This window comes from Gasterosteus aculeatus, chromosome 14 (assembly GCF_964276395.1).
Source record: "Gasterosteus aculeatus chromosome 14, fGasAcu3.hap1.1, whole genome shotgun sequence".
NCBI lineage: Eukaryota > Metazoa > Chordata > Actinopteri > Perciformes > Gasterosteidae > Gasterosteus > Gasterosteus aculeatus.
This window is the reverse complement of record NC_135702.1, coordinates 5,023,520-5,038,336: the sequence shown is the minus strand read 5'-3', so window position 1 is coordinate 5,038,336 and position 14,817 is coordinate 5,023,520. Positions and strand designations below refer to the sequence as shown.

At 46.9% G+C, this 14,817-nt stretch overlaps 1 protein-coding gene across 6 annotated transcripts in view; it reads left to right on the top strand.

Moving 5' to 3' along the window:
- Positions 1 to 14,668, top strand: part of arhgap24 (Rho GTPase activating protein 24) — a 42,457-nt gene extending 27,789 nt beyond the window's left edge. For 3 of the 6 annotated variants that reach the window (XM_040196885.2, XM_040196888.2, XM_040196887.2), the window contains 7 exons: positions 5,949 to 6,071; positions 9,655 to 9,862; positions 10,692 to 10,824; positions 11,036 to 11,109; positions 11,191 to 11,312; positions 11,404 to 12,601; positions 12,725 to 14,668. In XM_040196885.2, coding sequence (XP_040052819.2) covers positions 5,949 to 6,071; positions 9,655 to 9,862; positions 10,692 to 10,824; positions 11,036 to 11,109; positions 11,191 to 11,312; positions 11,404 to 12,601; positions 12,725 to 12,989 — 2,123 coding nt within the window. In that variant the 3' untranslated portion in view covers positions 12,990 to 14,668. Of the gene's footprint in view, positions 1 to 519; positions 1,012 to 3,448; positions 4,189 to 5,948; positions 6,072 to 9,654; positions 9,863 to 10,691; positions 10,825 to 11,035; positions 11,110 to 11,190; positions 11,313 to 11,403; positions 12,602 to 12,724 lie in introns of those variants that run through there. The other 3 variants (XM_040196890.2, XM_078088067.1, XM_040196889.2) reach the window with 3 other exon arrangements.
- Positions 14,669 to 14,817: the final 149 nt, after the last annotated feature.

The window sequence follows — 14,817 nt, the reverse complement described above, 5'->3', positions numbered from 1 at the left end:
GAGAGAGAGAGAGAGAGAGAGAGAGAGAGAGAGAGAGAGAGAGCATACACCTGCATGACTAATGCATTTAAAGTTGTAATGAGAGTTTATTCTACTATTTGATGTCCATTTGATAACATTTTACATCCTTGTGGATCATCTTAACAAGGAGCGGATAGTTTTAGTTCATCATTCTTTTGACTGTCAAGGAATCTGTTAAAATTCAAATACATCAAATTGCCAATGATTCCAAGGCAAAACATATTTGGGGAGGAAATTTCAGAAGCAGCGAGAGAATGTTTCTGTTTTTGCTCACACATTTTTTGGATTGCAAAAAAACTAGTTTCCAGTCGATCAACCAGTTGATTAATTTTCTAATGAGCTTATTCCTACTTTTAATAACTGTTGTAGTTTGACTTTGACAGATTAACCAAATTGAATTAACTTAAGAGCACGTTTGAATATAACACTAAAACAAATGACTCGTAGCAACGGCATTATTAAAGTATTAAAATAATATCCTCTCTCACTACAACATGCAAAAAGCCAATATCGTGGCATCATTGTGCTGTAGACAGTTTGCGGCTGAAGACGTGAACAAAGCCCTGCCGTGTGAATGAGGCGTCCCGTGTTTGCGCGCGGGGGTCATGCCCAGTGTCAAACCGCTGGCCTGTTTAAACCCAAGCCTTCAGAGAGCTCTGCCTATTGTTACCATTACAGTTCTTAACAGAGGTATGCGAGTGTATGGCCGTGTGTGTGTGTGTGTGTGTGTGCTCCCCAACCCCCTCTTCAAACCTGCCCTCCCCTCCCTTTCTCTTTTACACCCTCTCAGCTGTGCTCACTCACTCACTCATTCTGAACAAGGCCAAAAAAGAAAAACCCTGGCAGAGCGGCTCCTCCGTCAGGAACCCGAGTCCTCAAGTAAACCCGGGGCGGCCCGGGGAGGAGAGACATGGAGATGCTTCATCGGGGCGATTCAAAGTTTACCCCAGTGCGGATTGTGTGATTTACGACCCTCGCGTCAAGGTAACAGTGAGTGTGTTCTTTGATTGTTTTGAGCCTGCTGAAGGGCTTCTATCTCTCCACTGCGACGCATCTTAACCACCACGGACTCCTTTGTTGCGCCAGCGGCGCTCGGGTGAGGGATCGGATCATCTGGAGGGGATGTTGCCCATTAATGAAGCAAGAATCGGTGCATGAAAAGTTTCCTCCATTCGTGAACCAAAGACAAAGGAAAAACCCAGTGTTTTTTTGTTTCCCCCGTCACCGTTTCAGAGTGACTGCGCGCTCCGGAGGAGGTGTTTGTGATGCGTGTGAGTTCTGAGAAGACTATCATTAGACACAATATTGGATCTCAACTTGCCCCTGCATGCATGCAAACGAGAAGCCTCCCGCAGACAAGAGAGAGCAGACAGTGATGAGGTCATGTAATCTCCCTCTGCACACACACACACACACACACACACACACTGGGAGAATTGTGGCGTATTTTTGTCATTTAAAGGTAAACAAGGCTTACTGTGTTTGCATTGTTTTCTGGGCCAGCAGCAGCTGCTTCCTCCACTTGGCAAGCAGCACAATCAAAGTCTGGAAGAACATTTTCACAAAGTCTCTCACTAGATGTTTTCTGCCTTGGTGGATACTGGCTATTTTCTTTTTTTTTTGAGGCCGCTGGTCAACACTGAAACGAACGGTTTTGGCTCTTGGACCCAGCTTAGATAGTCATTATGACACGGCCATGACGGGGCTATAAATTATGGCCAAATTAGAGATAATTTGAAATCATGTCAAGTAGCCGGTGGTATGTTGCGGTTGTGTGAGAGGACATACAATTATTCATGAGGCGATGCAATGAAAATAGACATATGTGTTTCATTTTAGCAGTATTATTTCCTTAGTGTAAAGGAAGCTGCACACCGTTCAGAGGTTGATGGTGTTTACCGTTGGCGACATAGCATGATCCCGTTGGAGTACTTTCATTAAATAGCAGAAGTTGAGTGAACTAAGTTGGTACACGTCGGTAGTGTGAACAGAATCCCAGTTGAAATGTGAAATGGAGCATCGCTTTCTCGTTGCCGGAACTTTTTTCACAAGTCCGTCTCAAGGTTAACAAAAGAATCCCGAGTTTATAAAAGTGAGGTTTGGGGTTTGGGGTTTGGGGGGGGGGGGGGGGGGGGGGGCGTCAGGGGAATGGTGAAAGCTGTTGCTGTTGTCTCTTCAAGTGCAGTTGTGCTTTAAGTAAAGATCCTCAACCGTCTCCGGCAGCAAACCCTGCTGGGATTGGTCTCATTTAAGATGTGAAGCGTTTTATATTCATAGACACGGTGCCAGTCAGAGAATTTAGCGCTGGAGAAAAATGCCCACAGGCAGCATCAGCGCAGTCGGGAAAGAGTCTGTCGAAGGGGGGCCTCCAGTCGTTTCATTCAGCGGACAGATGTGGAGAATCTACCGACAGGAAACAAGACAATTTTTTGACCTAAATTATTTCATCTTCCTGCGTCTGTTGACCAACATCGGAAAGCTAGTTCCTCACAGCAAAGCGACTTAATATCAGATGGTGATTTTACTCTGAAGACAAATGATCGATTGACTGGTCTGACATGAGGAGACAACGCTGCAAGCTGTCTGGGAATGGTGTGTGTGTGTGTGTGTTTATGATTAGGGCATGAATGAGATTCCAAACAATAAGCACTGAAATAAAAAACAACTTTTATAGCATTTGGCTTTAAAAAAAAAAAAAGAAGAACAATAGAAATATTTAGAGAAAATTGGAAGCAGGTTTGCGATCGTCCCACTTTTCATTTGTTAATGGCGCCCATGCCTTTCACAAACTGATGATTCAGTCGTTGAAGCTGCTTCTCCGGTAAACGTCGTTGGCGGAGACAACTCACTCACCACAACCAGACAAAAAGCTTACGAACGGATTTCCATCCAACTGCTGCTCCCGATACTGGTTGTTTCTGGGACGTGTAAATGCAATGAAATTACCAATAATATCAGGTAAAGGGCCACAAATATGTACATCGGCCAAAGAGAAATGCGAAGCGACCTAATAAACAGCTGACCTGCAGTTTAGAAGCGTTTGCCAAGGAAATTGTCCATGTGCAGAGTAAGTTTGAAATATCTCCCCGTCTCCATAAACACGTTGGACAATCCAGCCACTGTGGAAGAATGTTGAGCATCAACAGGAAATGTCATGGGGAGGGATGGGGGGGAAGGTGGTGGGGGGGGGGGGGTAGGGGGGGTGGGGGTGGGGGCAGGAGTATGTTGTAATAGCCATGGTATGCTGTATAATCCCTCTGCACGCTTGTTTAATAGCTTCACAGCCGTTGTTTCCAAGAGGAAACGCTGCCTCTCGCTGCGAGTAATGGAAACAGAAAGGGCTGAGTAGTTTACGATGTGGACAAAGGCACTGGCAGCGGCACCGGGGAACCACAACTGCTTTGCATGACAATTAATGCAAATGCTAGAAGCTTTTGTGTGCCAAACTGGCCAAATGTGCCGGACTGGTGTCCCTGTGGAATCCGTCCGATCCACTTCAGTGATCAGCACACGACCATTGACATTTTGAAAACCTGAGATTGTGGTGAAATAGACAGAAGGCTTCCTTAATCGATTGCACTTCACTGCTGTCCTTCACATTAGTAAACTATTAGTATCATTATATGGTGTTTGCCAAACAGATTTCAAACACATCATCAGTGGTTACCTAGATTTTCTACTTTTATAGTCAATAAATCCTAATCCTAGTTTTGCCCTTGTGGCCAAACACAACTTTTTCTTCTGTGTCCTACAACTCCACAATATATGTTTAATCAACACCTGTTTGAGTCACGAGAAACAACAGTGACCCAATTATTTTAATTGAAGTCATTCATAAAGATGGCAACGTTTTTGTTTAAGGACGACTCAGATTTCTCTCTCTCTCTTACACACAGTACCAACAACACATCGATTACCTTCTCCTCCAATATTTGAATCAGCCGATCGGTTTTGTGTTCGTCGGCTCTTTGGCGTGAACGTAAAGCGCGTTCCCGGGAGCGACGGGGCCGCGCGTCGATCGGAAGCTTTTGCGTTTCGCACGTTCAACAATTGGCTCCGGGCGGGGAGGAGGAGGAAGAGGAGGAGGAGGAGGAACAAAAAGAATGTGTTGCGCGTCGCAGGTTGCGGACGCCGTGATGTTGTCGGCGTGATCCCCGCGCTCGAGAGGTGAGCTGACGCCGACTCTTTGTTTACGTTTTAAACGTGGAAAAAGACATGGTCATGTGATTGACAGACGCCCTCGAGGCGCTTCTGAGCCGCGCGAGGTGTGATGATGATGTGGATGAGGAGGGCAAAGCTTCTAATGTCTCTAATGTCTCTAATGTGGGGGTCTTCAGTGAGGCATCGTCACCCGCTTTATCAAACATTCTTTAATCTTTGACTCTCTAACCTGATTTGATCTTGAACAGAAAATGGTATAGTTGCTGTTATTTAAAAAAAAAAAAGAACAACAAATCAAGTGGGAAATAGGCCCTTGATTTGTTTTAAAAGCGCGTACATGTTTATTGTTGCTGCTTTAATTACTGCTACAACTAATGGATATTTTCTATCAATCTCCTGGAAATGTTCTCAATGCCTCGTCTATAAAACGAACAACTGTATTACTTTAAGTGGGACAGGGAGCATTAGATCTCCTTAAGACTGACGGAGAGCATCAATTCCAGTGTTAAAGTGGGGTTCCAGATTAAAATGCTGACAATTTAAGGTGCGTCTGGCTTTTTTCGCTTGTTCACATCTGGAAACTGTTGTCGGAGCAACAAGTCTTGAGACTCAAACCTGCAAATAATGATAGTGACGACCCATTTAAACAATGCCCATTCTGATGATTTGAACTGCGCATTAAAAACCTGCACGGGACTATTTGCACTGGTCTGCATCAGAAAACAGCATAAGTATCAAGTTTAGCATCATTCAACCTCATCAATTTTTCATATTGGTAAAGTGTCATGTTGTGTGGTAGCAGACTATAAAAATAGTTCATATGCAACACACAGATCTCAAACCTGGAAGAAAATCAATAGAGCAGGTTCCCTGGTGGTCAAAGCGATGAATAATTCAACGGTTGTGTGACACACCATTTGTCTCTTAATAGCTCGTCTCTAATAGCTCGTCTCATCCTACAATAGAGCAGGTGCATCCCTGCTCTGTGCCTCTGCAAACGGTCCGCTTGTCATAGTAACAGCCAGATTCGTTATGTGAAGCCGGTCCGGGCCGTATACGGTCCAATCTGTCACATGACAGCAGCGTGCTCGAGGGCCCTGAGATATAAACATTGCTCTTGATTTATTGCTGCAGGTGAGTTAAAAGCGTGTCCACAATCGAGTACATTATTGTGTCATCCAAGGACATTTGGAGTCGGTCCCTTGTCGGTTATTTTACGAGGTCAGACACTAAAGATAAAAATAATGTTTTCATGAACTTGCTCATTCTGACGTCTGTGGTTTAGTTACCACTAGATAATGCCTCATTTCCATATTGAAAGACAACATTTCAATATGTCTTCAACTGTCTAAATGCAAATAATAAAATGAAGAGCTTTCCTGAGGAAAATGTTTAGTAAAGTATTGTCTGATGTATGGCGTGGTAAAAGATTCATCCAATATTCAGTTTTCTGTCCAAGAAAGTTACAACAAACTTACGTCTTAATATTAGTCATCATCGTGGAATGTTAGAATGTTTTCCCGTCTGCCCTGTAGTGTGGAGTCATCATCCGTTCAAAAATGTCCTTTGCTTATTGTTCACTTGATTATGATGTTTGAGTTTGATAATAAGGACGTTTTAACGTCCAGCATGTCTGAAAGCGGCCCCTGTCATCCTGTTACACGATACGGAAGGTTTCTCCTGAAGATGTTAATACACAGATCCAAGCTGTTGGCCTCTACCTAGGATGTGCTAATCACATCTGTTTCTGTCTTGTTTCACTTCAGGGGGAGACAGAGAGCGGATGACAGCCAACCATGAGACCTACCTTCTCATGGCCAGCACCCAGAATGATATGGAGGATTGGGTGAAGACAATCCGCAGGGTCATCTGGGCGCCTTTTGGTGGAGGTCAGTGTGCGAGCACAACCACAGTTTTTGGTCTGCTGACCAACTGCCGGACTTTTAGTGTTTCCAGTAGCAATGCTGCTGTGGCTGTAGTCCTTTATATAGCAGTAAATTAATTTAACTAAGCAATTAAAGTGCCTTGTGCACAATGATAATGGGTGTAACCTAAATCTGTGGGTCGTAATAGAGGCAGGATTTTGCAGTAAGTTCCATGTTACCGATTTTAAAAAAGGCTTTACTTTTTAGTAAAAGTAGTGAATTCTTCCCTGTATCAGTTGTATCTAAAACCAGCATGTTTCCGGCTCGTAAAGCAGCAGGTCGCCTCCTCTCTTCCCTTTTCACTCCATATGGTGGGCGTCCTGCCACGTGTTGGTTGCATTCACGGCGATGCTTCACCTCACCGTGACGCAGTCACATGCGAGCGGCGTCTGTGCAGCTTGAATTTACGCCCAATTTATGTCCACGTCATCATCACGCATGTCCGTCTCCTCTTCCATTCCCTTCCTTCACGTGCACAAAGGGCGTCGACGGGTTGAAATTAGTTGCGTGCGTCAAATAAAAAACCCCAAAAGTCATCAGGTGGGCCGCGATTCGTGGCTGATGCGCGCGATGATGTCACCGTTGCCGGGGATCATCGCGGTGATCACCGAGGGCCCCCCCCCCCCACCCACCAACCCCCCCGCTGCGCCACTATGTCCTGCTATTGACTCCACTGGCTGACATTGTCCCACATTGTGTTCGAGCGGCGCAGACGTTGCAGCATTTGAAACCGGACACGCTGAATGGATTCGGCTGAGCCGCCCCCCCCCCCCCCCCCCCCCACCCCCCCTCATTCCCCTCCTCCCCCACCTCCCCCACCTCCCCCTCCTTCCCCTCCCGCCCGTCTGTTTTCAGTTCAGGGAGTTTGATGTCCATTGCAGTTGACTGCTCTTCAAAAGGACGAGCCATTTGTCAGCGACGCCACAAGAAAAGTGGCTCCGCTCCAACACACACACACACACACACACACACACACACACACACACACACACACACACACACGGACGCACACACAGGCTCCCTCTCATTTTGCCGTTGCGGCAGAGACTGACTGAGCGCTGATTGGCCGGCCAGGTGCCCTTGAGGTGTGATTACAAACGTCTGAGTGGGAGAGTGACGGACGGGGAGGGGGAGCTCCCCAAATCGGAGCCGGTGTTTGAAGAAGAGCTCGGGGACCTCAAAAGTTTGCTGTCATGTCGCGCCAAACACTTTGAGTGATGTTGAATTAACTACCGGGCCGGCCGGGTTCGCAGACAACGTGGGACAAGAGACAGTTTGGGGTCATGTGCAGCTGTGGCCTCTCCATCTGGATCTTTGGAGACTTGTTTCATGGTAATTAGCAATCGGTCGTTTGTAAAAAAGTTAATTTCTGCTTTAGTTGGATTGATGCTGCGTAGAGAAATACTTTCCTGAAAGCTAAAACACGTTTTGCTTTCTATTTCTTGCTATGTTCCCGAGAGCTTATACGGGAGACAAAAAATGTCAGTCTGGCTTTTTGACGATCGACAGCAACCGACTTCACCCGACCGTACATTTCACTTTCAGCTTACACCGAAATGTACTGAGACGGGATGTTTTCCTGCCTCCTGTTTGTGGATCAGAGCTTCACGCAGTTTGTGACTTTTTGTGTCAGTGTGTATTCTGCACTCAGTTGAAGCTGCTTTGTTTCTCTCCCTAAGAATATTTAGCAGTGTCAGCAAAACGTTAATATCGGTAAAATGTCACATATTTATTCCCCACATCACAGAAGAAGAAGGGTCAAAGACAGATAAGAAGTGGCAGAAAGGGAAATGTGCTACTGTGAGTTACTGTATGTAGGGACCTCTCTCCCCCTGTGTGTGTGTGTGTGTGTGTGTGTGTGTGTGTGTGTGTGTGTGTGTGTGTGTGTGTGTGTGTGTGTGTGTGTGTGTGTGTGTGTGTGTGTGTGTGTGTGTGTGTGAGGCTTGTTTTGCTGTCGGGTGGTTGCAGAGTGGAGATGTTGCTCTCATGTGCAGTTGTGGCACGAGCCAGCAAACATACATACAAACACATGCACACTGTTCATAATCGCCCCACACACACACACACACACAGAGTCACATGTGACCCAGGGAAAACATTCCCAGGCTCATGACCAGAACGTCTGGAGGGATGACCTCATTTTCATCCAATCAATCACATTCTTTGATGCTCCTTTGGATACATGAGGATGTTTCTTTCCTCTGGTGGAGCTTGACATTTTCGTTTTTTACTCAATCCACGATTAGATTAGATTAGATTAGGACACATAGCTTCAAATACTTTTTTGGAATTTGTGACCGTTTACATTTTTGCCTTATTTGTCTTGCAGTAAAGATTTGAGGTGGAACAGTTCCCAAAGCGACTGACCCTGAGGTAAAACACGAGAGGACTGAAGTCTTCTTTTCCCTTCAAAGACGATACGAAAGAAAAAAGAAAAATACGAGATCGAAATGGGGAAAATTAGACTGACCTGCTATCAAACTGATGCATCTGTTATCGCTGCATAGTTTTTGTTTTTTCTGCTTAAACCGACGCCGTGTGTGTTTTCTCATCAAAAGCTTGTGTCGGTTCCAAGTGGGTGAGTGTGGGGCAACATATTTTCTCTATTTCGTCCATAAAAAACAACTTATCTCACAATAATTGAACTCCGCATTTGCATCCGTTTATCAGAAAGGCTACCATCTGGATTCGCGCCACGTACCAATGCACCTGTGCAAAAATCGTGATCTAAACTACTTATTATGCACCAACAACAAATCGGTTCGGAAGCTGCATCTTGCTGTGTCGAATGCCGTCGAAAAGCATTCCAGTGAGAATGGTGCAACTCTGTCACCGCGCGGTACCTAGTCGTACCACGCGTGTGCATGTGTGTGCGCGTGTGTGTGTGGGTGTGTGTGTGTGTGTGTGTGTGTGAGTAGCCTCTGTCGGCCTCTGGAGACCGGAAAAGAATGCCGATCCAAATCTCCTGGCGAGGCTGCCTTAATCCGTTCTTGGAAATCAGTCTCCTCTTTTTTCTTTTCTGTTTTTTTTTTTTTTGCGGGTACTCCCTCAGACAAAAGAGCGGAGAGGTCAGAGATTTGATCATCAGACGAAGGCTTTGGGGGTGTACATATTTTCTGCTTGGACTGTCTAGCCAGTCTTATCAGAATTTCTTTTTCAATCAATTTAACCGCTCACTTTGATGTGCCTTAAGCTGCAGATGCAAGGCTGTAGGTTTTTTCGTTCTTTGAAGAACGCTGTTTCATCCTTGGGGTAGAAAGTTAAATTGTGCAGGATATAAAATGAATTAATATTTCAAAGGTAAAACTGTCATTTAATAATACTTAAAAATGATTCCCTAATTGATTTAGCTTTGAAGAGAAACGCGTTGTACATGTCTGTGTTGGAGACATTATTAAACCACTGCTGTGTCTCTGATGTGATGACCTCACGCACTGCACCCTCATTTCCAAATTATCAATGTAGTAAAATAATGATGAAAACAAAACAACACAGCACCAATACTTTTTAAGCATTGCCATTTATCAAGGTCGTCTTGTTTTTTAAGGGATCTTCGGCCAGAAGTTGGAGGAAACCGTGCGCTACGAGCGCCGGTTCGGGAGCAAGTTGGCCCCCATGCTGGTGGAACAGTGTGCCGATTTCATCCGGCAGTGGGGCCTCAGGGAGGAGGGGCTGTTCAGGCTGCCCGGACAGGCCAACCTGGTCAAAGAGCTGCAGGATGCTTTTGACTGTGGGGAAAAACCCTCCTTCGATTGGTAAGGAAACAGTAAGCGTACCTTTGTATTGCCTCAAAACCTGCACTGCACCCATCAAGGAATTTGAAATACATGCGTGATGGAATATGCCACAGACGTAGCTCTTCAGTCTCTTCCCATGTCTGATCCTCACCCTGTTGATTCCTTTGAAACCTCCCACCTTCGTTTCCTGCTCCCTCGTTGGCTCATTAGTGTCTTTGAGCCTGACGTGGAAATCCTTTGGCCTTTCGGCGGGTCATCTGAAGCGTCCCGTTGTCGTCCCCTCTGTGGCTTTCCTTGTTACCTGTCCAGCTGTTTTTGACCTATGACCTGTTTGCTTTCCTTAGTCTGCTAACGTCGATGGTTCAGGGAGCCCTAAGGTCATCTCATCTGAAGTCCCATGTTCTTGAGGCCTTTGAATAAGGCTCATGGCCAGGAAATAGTTTGACACATAACCATTGATTAGACAAACAAGTATAACAAAATAATTAGTGAGCTACCGAGGTTCCCGTGGTTGATATTTCTTTCTTTCTTGTGATGGACACTGCTGTGTGCAATGACAATTAGCTGCAATCTCATATATTGTAACTAGATACGAGTGGCATGATTCCTCGAATAGTCATAAATGCATAAATTCTTCCCAAAGTGTCAAAATACTCCTTTAAAACTCCACCCTTGATTCAAAGATTCAAGTGCTCTGTTTATTATACCACTTACGGTATTTACTTCATCTTTCCTTGCTGCTAATGATTTGTGTTTACCTCAATGCCGTGTACCCGTGATACTAAACAACCTCAACCCCTTTCCTTATGTGTGTGTGTGTGTGTGTCTTTCTATTGTTGCCGTGCAGTAACACAGATGTGCACACAGTCGCCTCTCTACTGAAGCTGTATCTCAGAGAGCTGCCAGAGCCGGTGGTGCCCTTCCACAAGTTTGAGGACTTTCTGGCGTGCACCAAGCTCCTCGGCAAAGATGATGAAATGGTAAGAAAGAGCACTCGAGGAGTTTTTCCTTTTCCTACACCTTTCACCTCACATAAATCATCCAAAGTTCTGCTCCCTCGGGTTAAAGCCGGTCTCTCGCTGTGCGTGCATCCATCCTCTTTTCCTTTCTTCTTTTTCTGTTATGTTGGCTGTGGATATAATTGCTGTTTTTGATATTTAAGTATTTCTACTTCTACTGCATCATCTGCAGGGTTTGAGGGAGTTGCAACAGCTTGTGAACAATCTACCTCCAGTGAACTTCAACCTCCTCAAGTATATCTGCAGGTGCTAATAGACGAAAAGATAAATATTTTGACCATTACTTTACAGTGAAAAGTAGGTTCTGAATAATTTTTTGTTTGCCAGATTTCTCGATGAAGTCCAGTCATATTCAGGAGTGAATAAAATGAGCGTCCAAAACTTGGCCACAGTCTTTGGGCCGAACATCCTGAGGCCGAAGGTTGAGGATCCTGTCGCTATTATGGAAGGTGCGTATGCTCGCCGGTCATTTGCGAGTGAGCGTTTTGTCCTTTGCTGAAGGAAAACGCTTCAAAGTAACCTGCGGTCTCTTCTCCTCAGGCACCGTTCTGGTCCAGCAGCTCATGGCCGTTTTGATCGGCCGCCACGACGTGCTCTTCCCTCCCGACGAGGACGGCCCCGCCGCCCTCGAGCTCGTCAACAACAACATCGAGCTGCGCCGCCGCCAAGCCACCGCCGCCGCCTCCGTCAGCGCCGCGCTGTCTCAGAACGCCGAGAACAACAACGCGCCGGTGGTGAGGCAGTGTGTCTGGGAGGCGCCCGAGTCTCCCTCGCACCGCCAGCCGGTGGACAACGGCGGCTCGCCGCGGCCGGCGAGCCCCCGCAACGGCGTCGCGGGGCTCTTCGACGTGGCCCGCAGTCCACCGCTGACTATTAAAAAGAACCCGGCTTTCAGTAAAGGCAGCGGGATCGTTACCAACGGCTCCTTCAGCTCCTCGCCCTCTTCAGACCCCAATCAAGAGAAGAGCCCGCCTCTGACCGGCGGCAGGGGTTTACCGGTGCGGCGCGCCGGGACGCTCAAGGGCTCTGGCACAAAAATGGGCACCAGCGGCGTGACGAGTGGGAGCTGCCCTGCAGGGAACGGGACCGGAGGCGTGCGCATGGGCATCTCCAGCACCGACGGGGTCACGGGCGGCGTCAGCGGCCGCAATGGTCTCTGGGTGCCAAACGGCTGCGTGACGTTACGCGAGAACAACAGAGCGCGCGACTCCTCCCACGGGGATCAGACGTCCAACCAGAACCGCCTGTCGACGTACGACAACGTCCAGTTAAACCATCAAAACCTGCAGCAGCAGCAGCAGCAGCAGCAGAACCACTTCACCATCACGTGTCTGAACGGCGGCCACGAGGACAAGCAGAGCGTGGACAGCGCCACCTGGTCCACCTCCTCCTGCGAGATCTCTCTGCCCGACAACTCCACCTCCTGTCGCTCCTCCACCACCACCTGCCCTGAGCAGGACTTCTACGGAGGCCACTACGAAGACCTGGACGGGCCGGCGCAGGACAACGAGCGCCCCCGGTCCGGCGCAGGCGGGGAGGCGGAGGGCCGGACCAGCAACAGGGAAGGGAGTGGAGGTGGAGCAGGGCGCAGCAGCCAGGGGACCAGCAGCAGCAACGATAGTGACGGGTACAGTGTGGGCAATGGAGCCGGTGGTCACAGTGCTCTGCACAGCTTGGTGGCCAGTCTCAAGCAGGAGATGCACAAGCAGAAGGCGGAGTACGAGGCCAGGATAAAGAGGTGAGGCCTGTGTTTTTTCATGACATTTGGAAGAAGTTCTCTCTCTTCATATTATAGACTCTCATTGTCGGTTGCATGATTGCTCGCTCTCTCTTTTTGTTTCCTCACCCTGCGCTTCTGCAGCTTGGAGCAGCGTAACCTGGAGCTGGAAACGGAGATGGTGGTCTTCCACGAAGAGATGGACCAGGAGAGGAAGAAGTACACCATGGCGGAGATCAAGCTGCGCAACGCCGAGCGCGCCAAGGACGACGCCGAGCGGCGGAACGGGATGCTGCAGAAGGAGATGGAGCAGTTCTTCTCCACGTTCAGTGACCTCACTGCCACCGGCAACTCAACAGCCGCCGACCCCCGGCGACCGGACCGGAACAACAGCATCTGGATACAGTGAAGGAAAGGCGGGGAAATCGCCAGCCAAGATGGTTTGTTGTGCGGCGCGAAGATCCCGAGGGCACCGAGCAGGATTTGGTCGTTGAGCGGAAGGTCAGGAAGTTGCATCGTAGAGGTTAAAGGCATGTTTTAATCCAAGGAATAAGAGTTGTAGGGCTGACGCACGGCAGCCGTGTACATGTAGACATCACCTGGAGTGATGCCCGACTGACATCTGTAAATACAGCATTATTTAAAGCTTGCAGACACTCTCCCAACCGTGCCATGGCGGTGTTCCCGTAGTCTGTGATGATACAAATCACTAATATTGGTTTGTTTTAGTTCATGGAGCCATGCAGGACGAAGAATGTTGTGTTCAGCATAAACACAACAACCTGAAACCGTGCAAAACGCCTTCATATCATAATTCAAGTCAAACAATCTAACCAAAAACATCTTATTGCTCTGTGTAATTGTGTAATTGCTCATGTACATAGAGGGAAACATTGCAGAAAAAGAAAAAGAAATGAATAGTAACACTGCGTTTCTCTGTATTTAAGCAAAGTTAATAGGTTGCGATATTTTATATTAAGATTTCTCCTTGCACTTACGTGTTTGTTAAGTCTCTGCAAGGTGGTACTGAATGTTCTGTCGGTCAATATGTGTACGATTTAAATTGGAAAATATACTGTAAATGTGCCTGTGTCTCTGTGCTGTTTCATTAACCCCATGACCAAAAGAAGAGCCTGTACTGTAAGTATTTTATAGATGATCGTAGACGCTACTCGTTGTGTGTCGCATATGCAGATGGCTTTGGCACACATTGTGTTGATACTGATTTGAGAGTGGTTTTATTGCTCGTTGGCACAAATCCCAGATAAAATGTTGGTCCGAAATTCAAAGAAATGCCACAAAATTGACCCTCTCTTTAATTAACAGATGTGTAGCAGCGGCCTTTCTTTAAATGCTCTTGGGAAACACACTTCACGTTCTACCTCTGAGCTTACGAGATTTAAGTGTTTTAAAATAATCTCACGTTGCCTTGTGACAATTTAGCCACCGGACACAACTGGTTTTCCATCCTGAAATAGCACAGAACAACAAGCGGCAGTAACATAGCACCAGCTCACGGTTGTGTTAGTGGGTTATAACTGTGAATAAATCGGATTACAGCATCAAGTGTGTCAACAGTGAGGACATCGAAAGCCTGGCGGCTGCGTTTGGTAGCGAGCATTGTGTGCATGATGGCGCTTGAGGCCACGCGGGCCGGTGTACAATACGTGAATGTCTAACGTGACTGCATGTTGTCTTTGTGAGTGTATTTATGAAGCTTTAAGCCAAATGCACACATGCCGTGTGGATTTGCTGATGGGTACAAAACCTCCGAATGCAGACCTGAGCTGGATTTCTCTCAAAAGAAGCTGCTGCTGGCTACTCTTCCTCGGAAGACTAGGTCCCATTTAAAAACCTGCTGCTGGTCAATGCAGGACATCTGGAATGTGCACATGAAGAGGTTGGGGAGGGGGGGGGATAATAGGCAGAGGACGAGCTGACAGGCGGCACCTTGTTCTGTGAGTTCAGCACAGAGGAGCAGGTTATGGACGCAGCACAGGAGGGGGAGCAGGACTGGGCCAGTGGAATATTTTCATGACATACTTGATATACAAAAGAACTTATTATGAATTAAAAAAAGCCTTTTTATTTGCGTCTCTGTGTTTGTTATTTACTTTTTTGGAGTGTGTCATAACTTTTTGCATTCAACTGGTGTGAAGAAGATGCAGAATTTACTGGATTTTATCATCAAATTTTTATTTTCATTATCAATTATTTTCTATGAATAATATGAATGG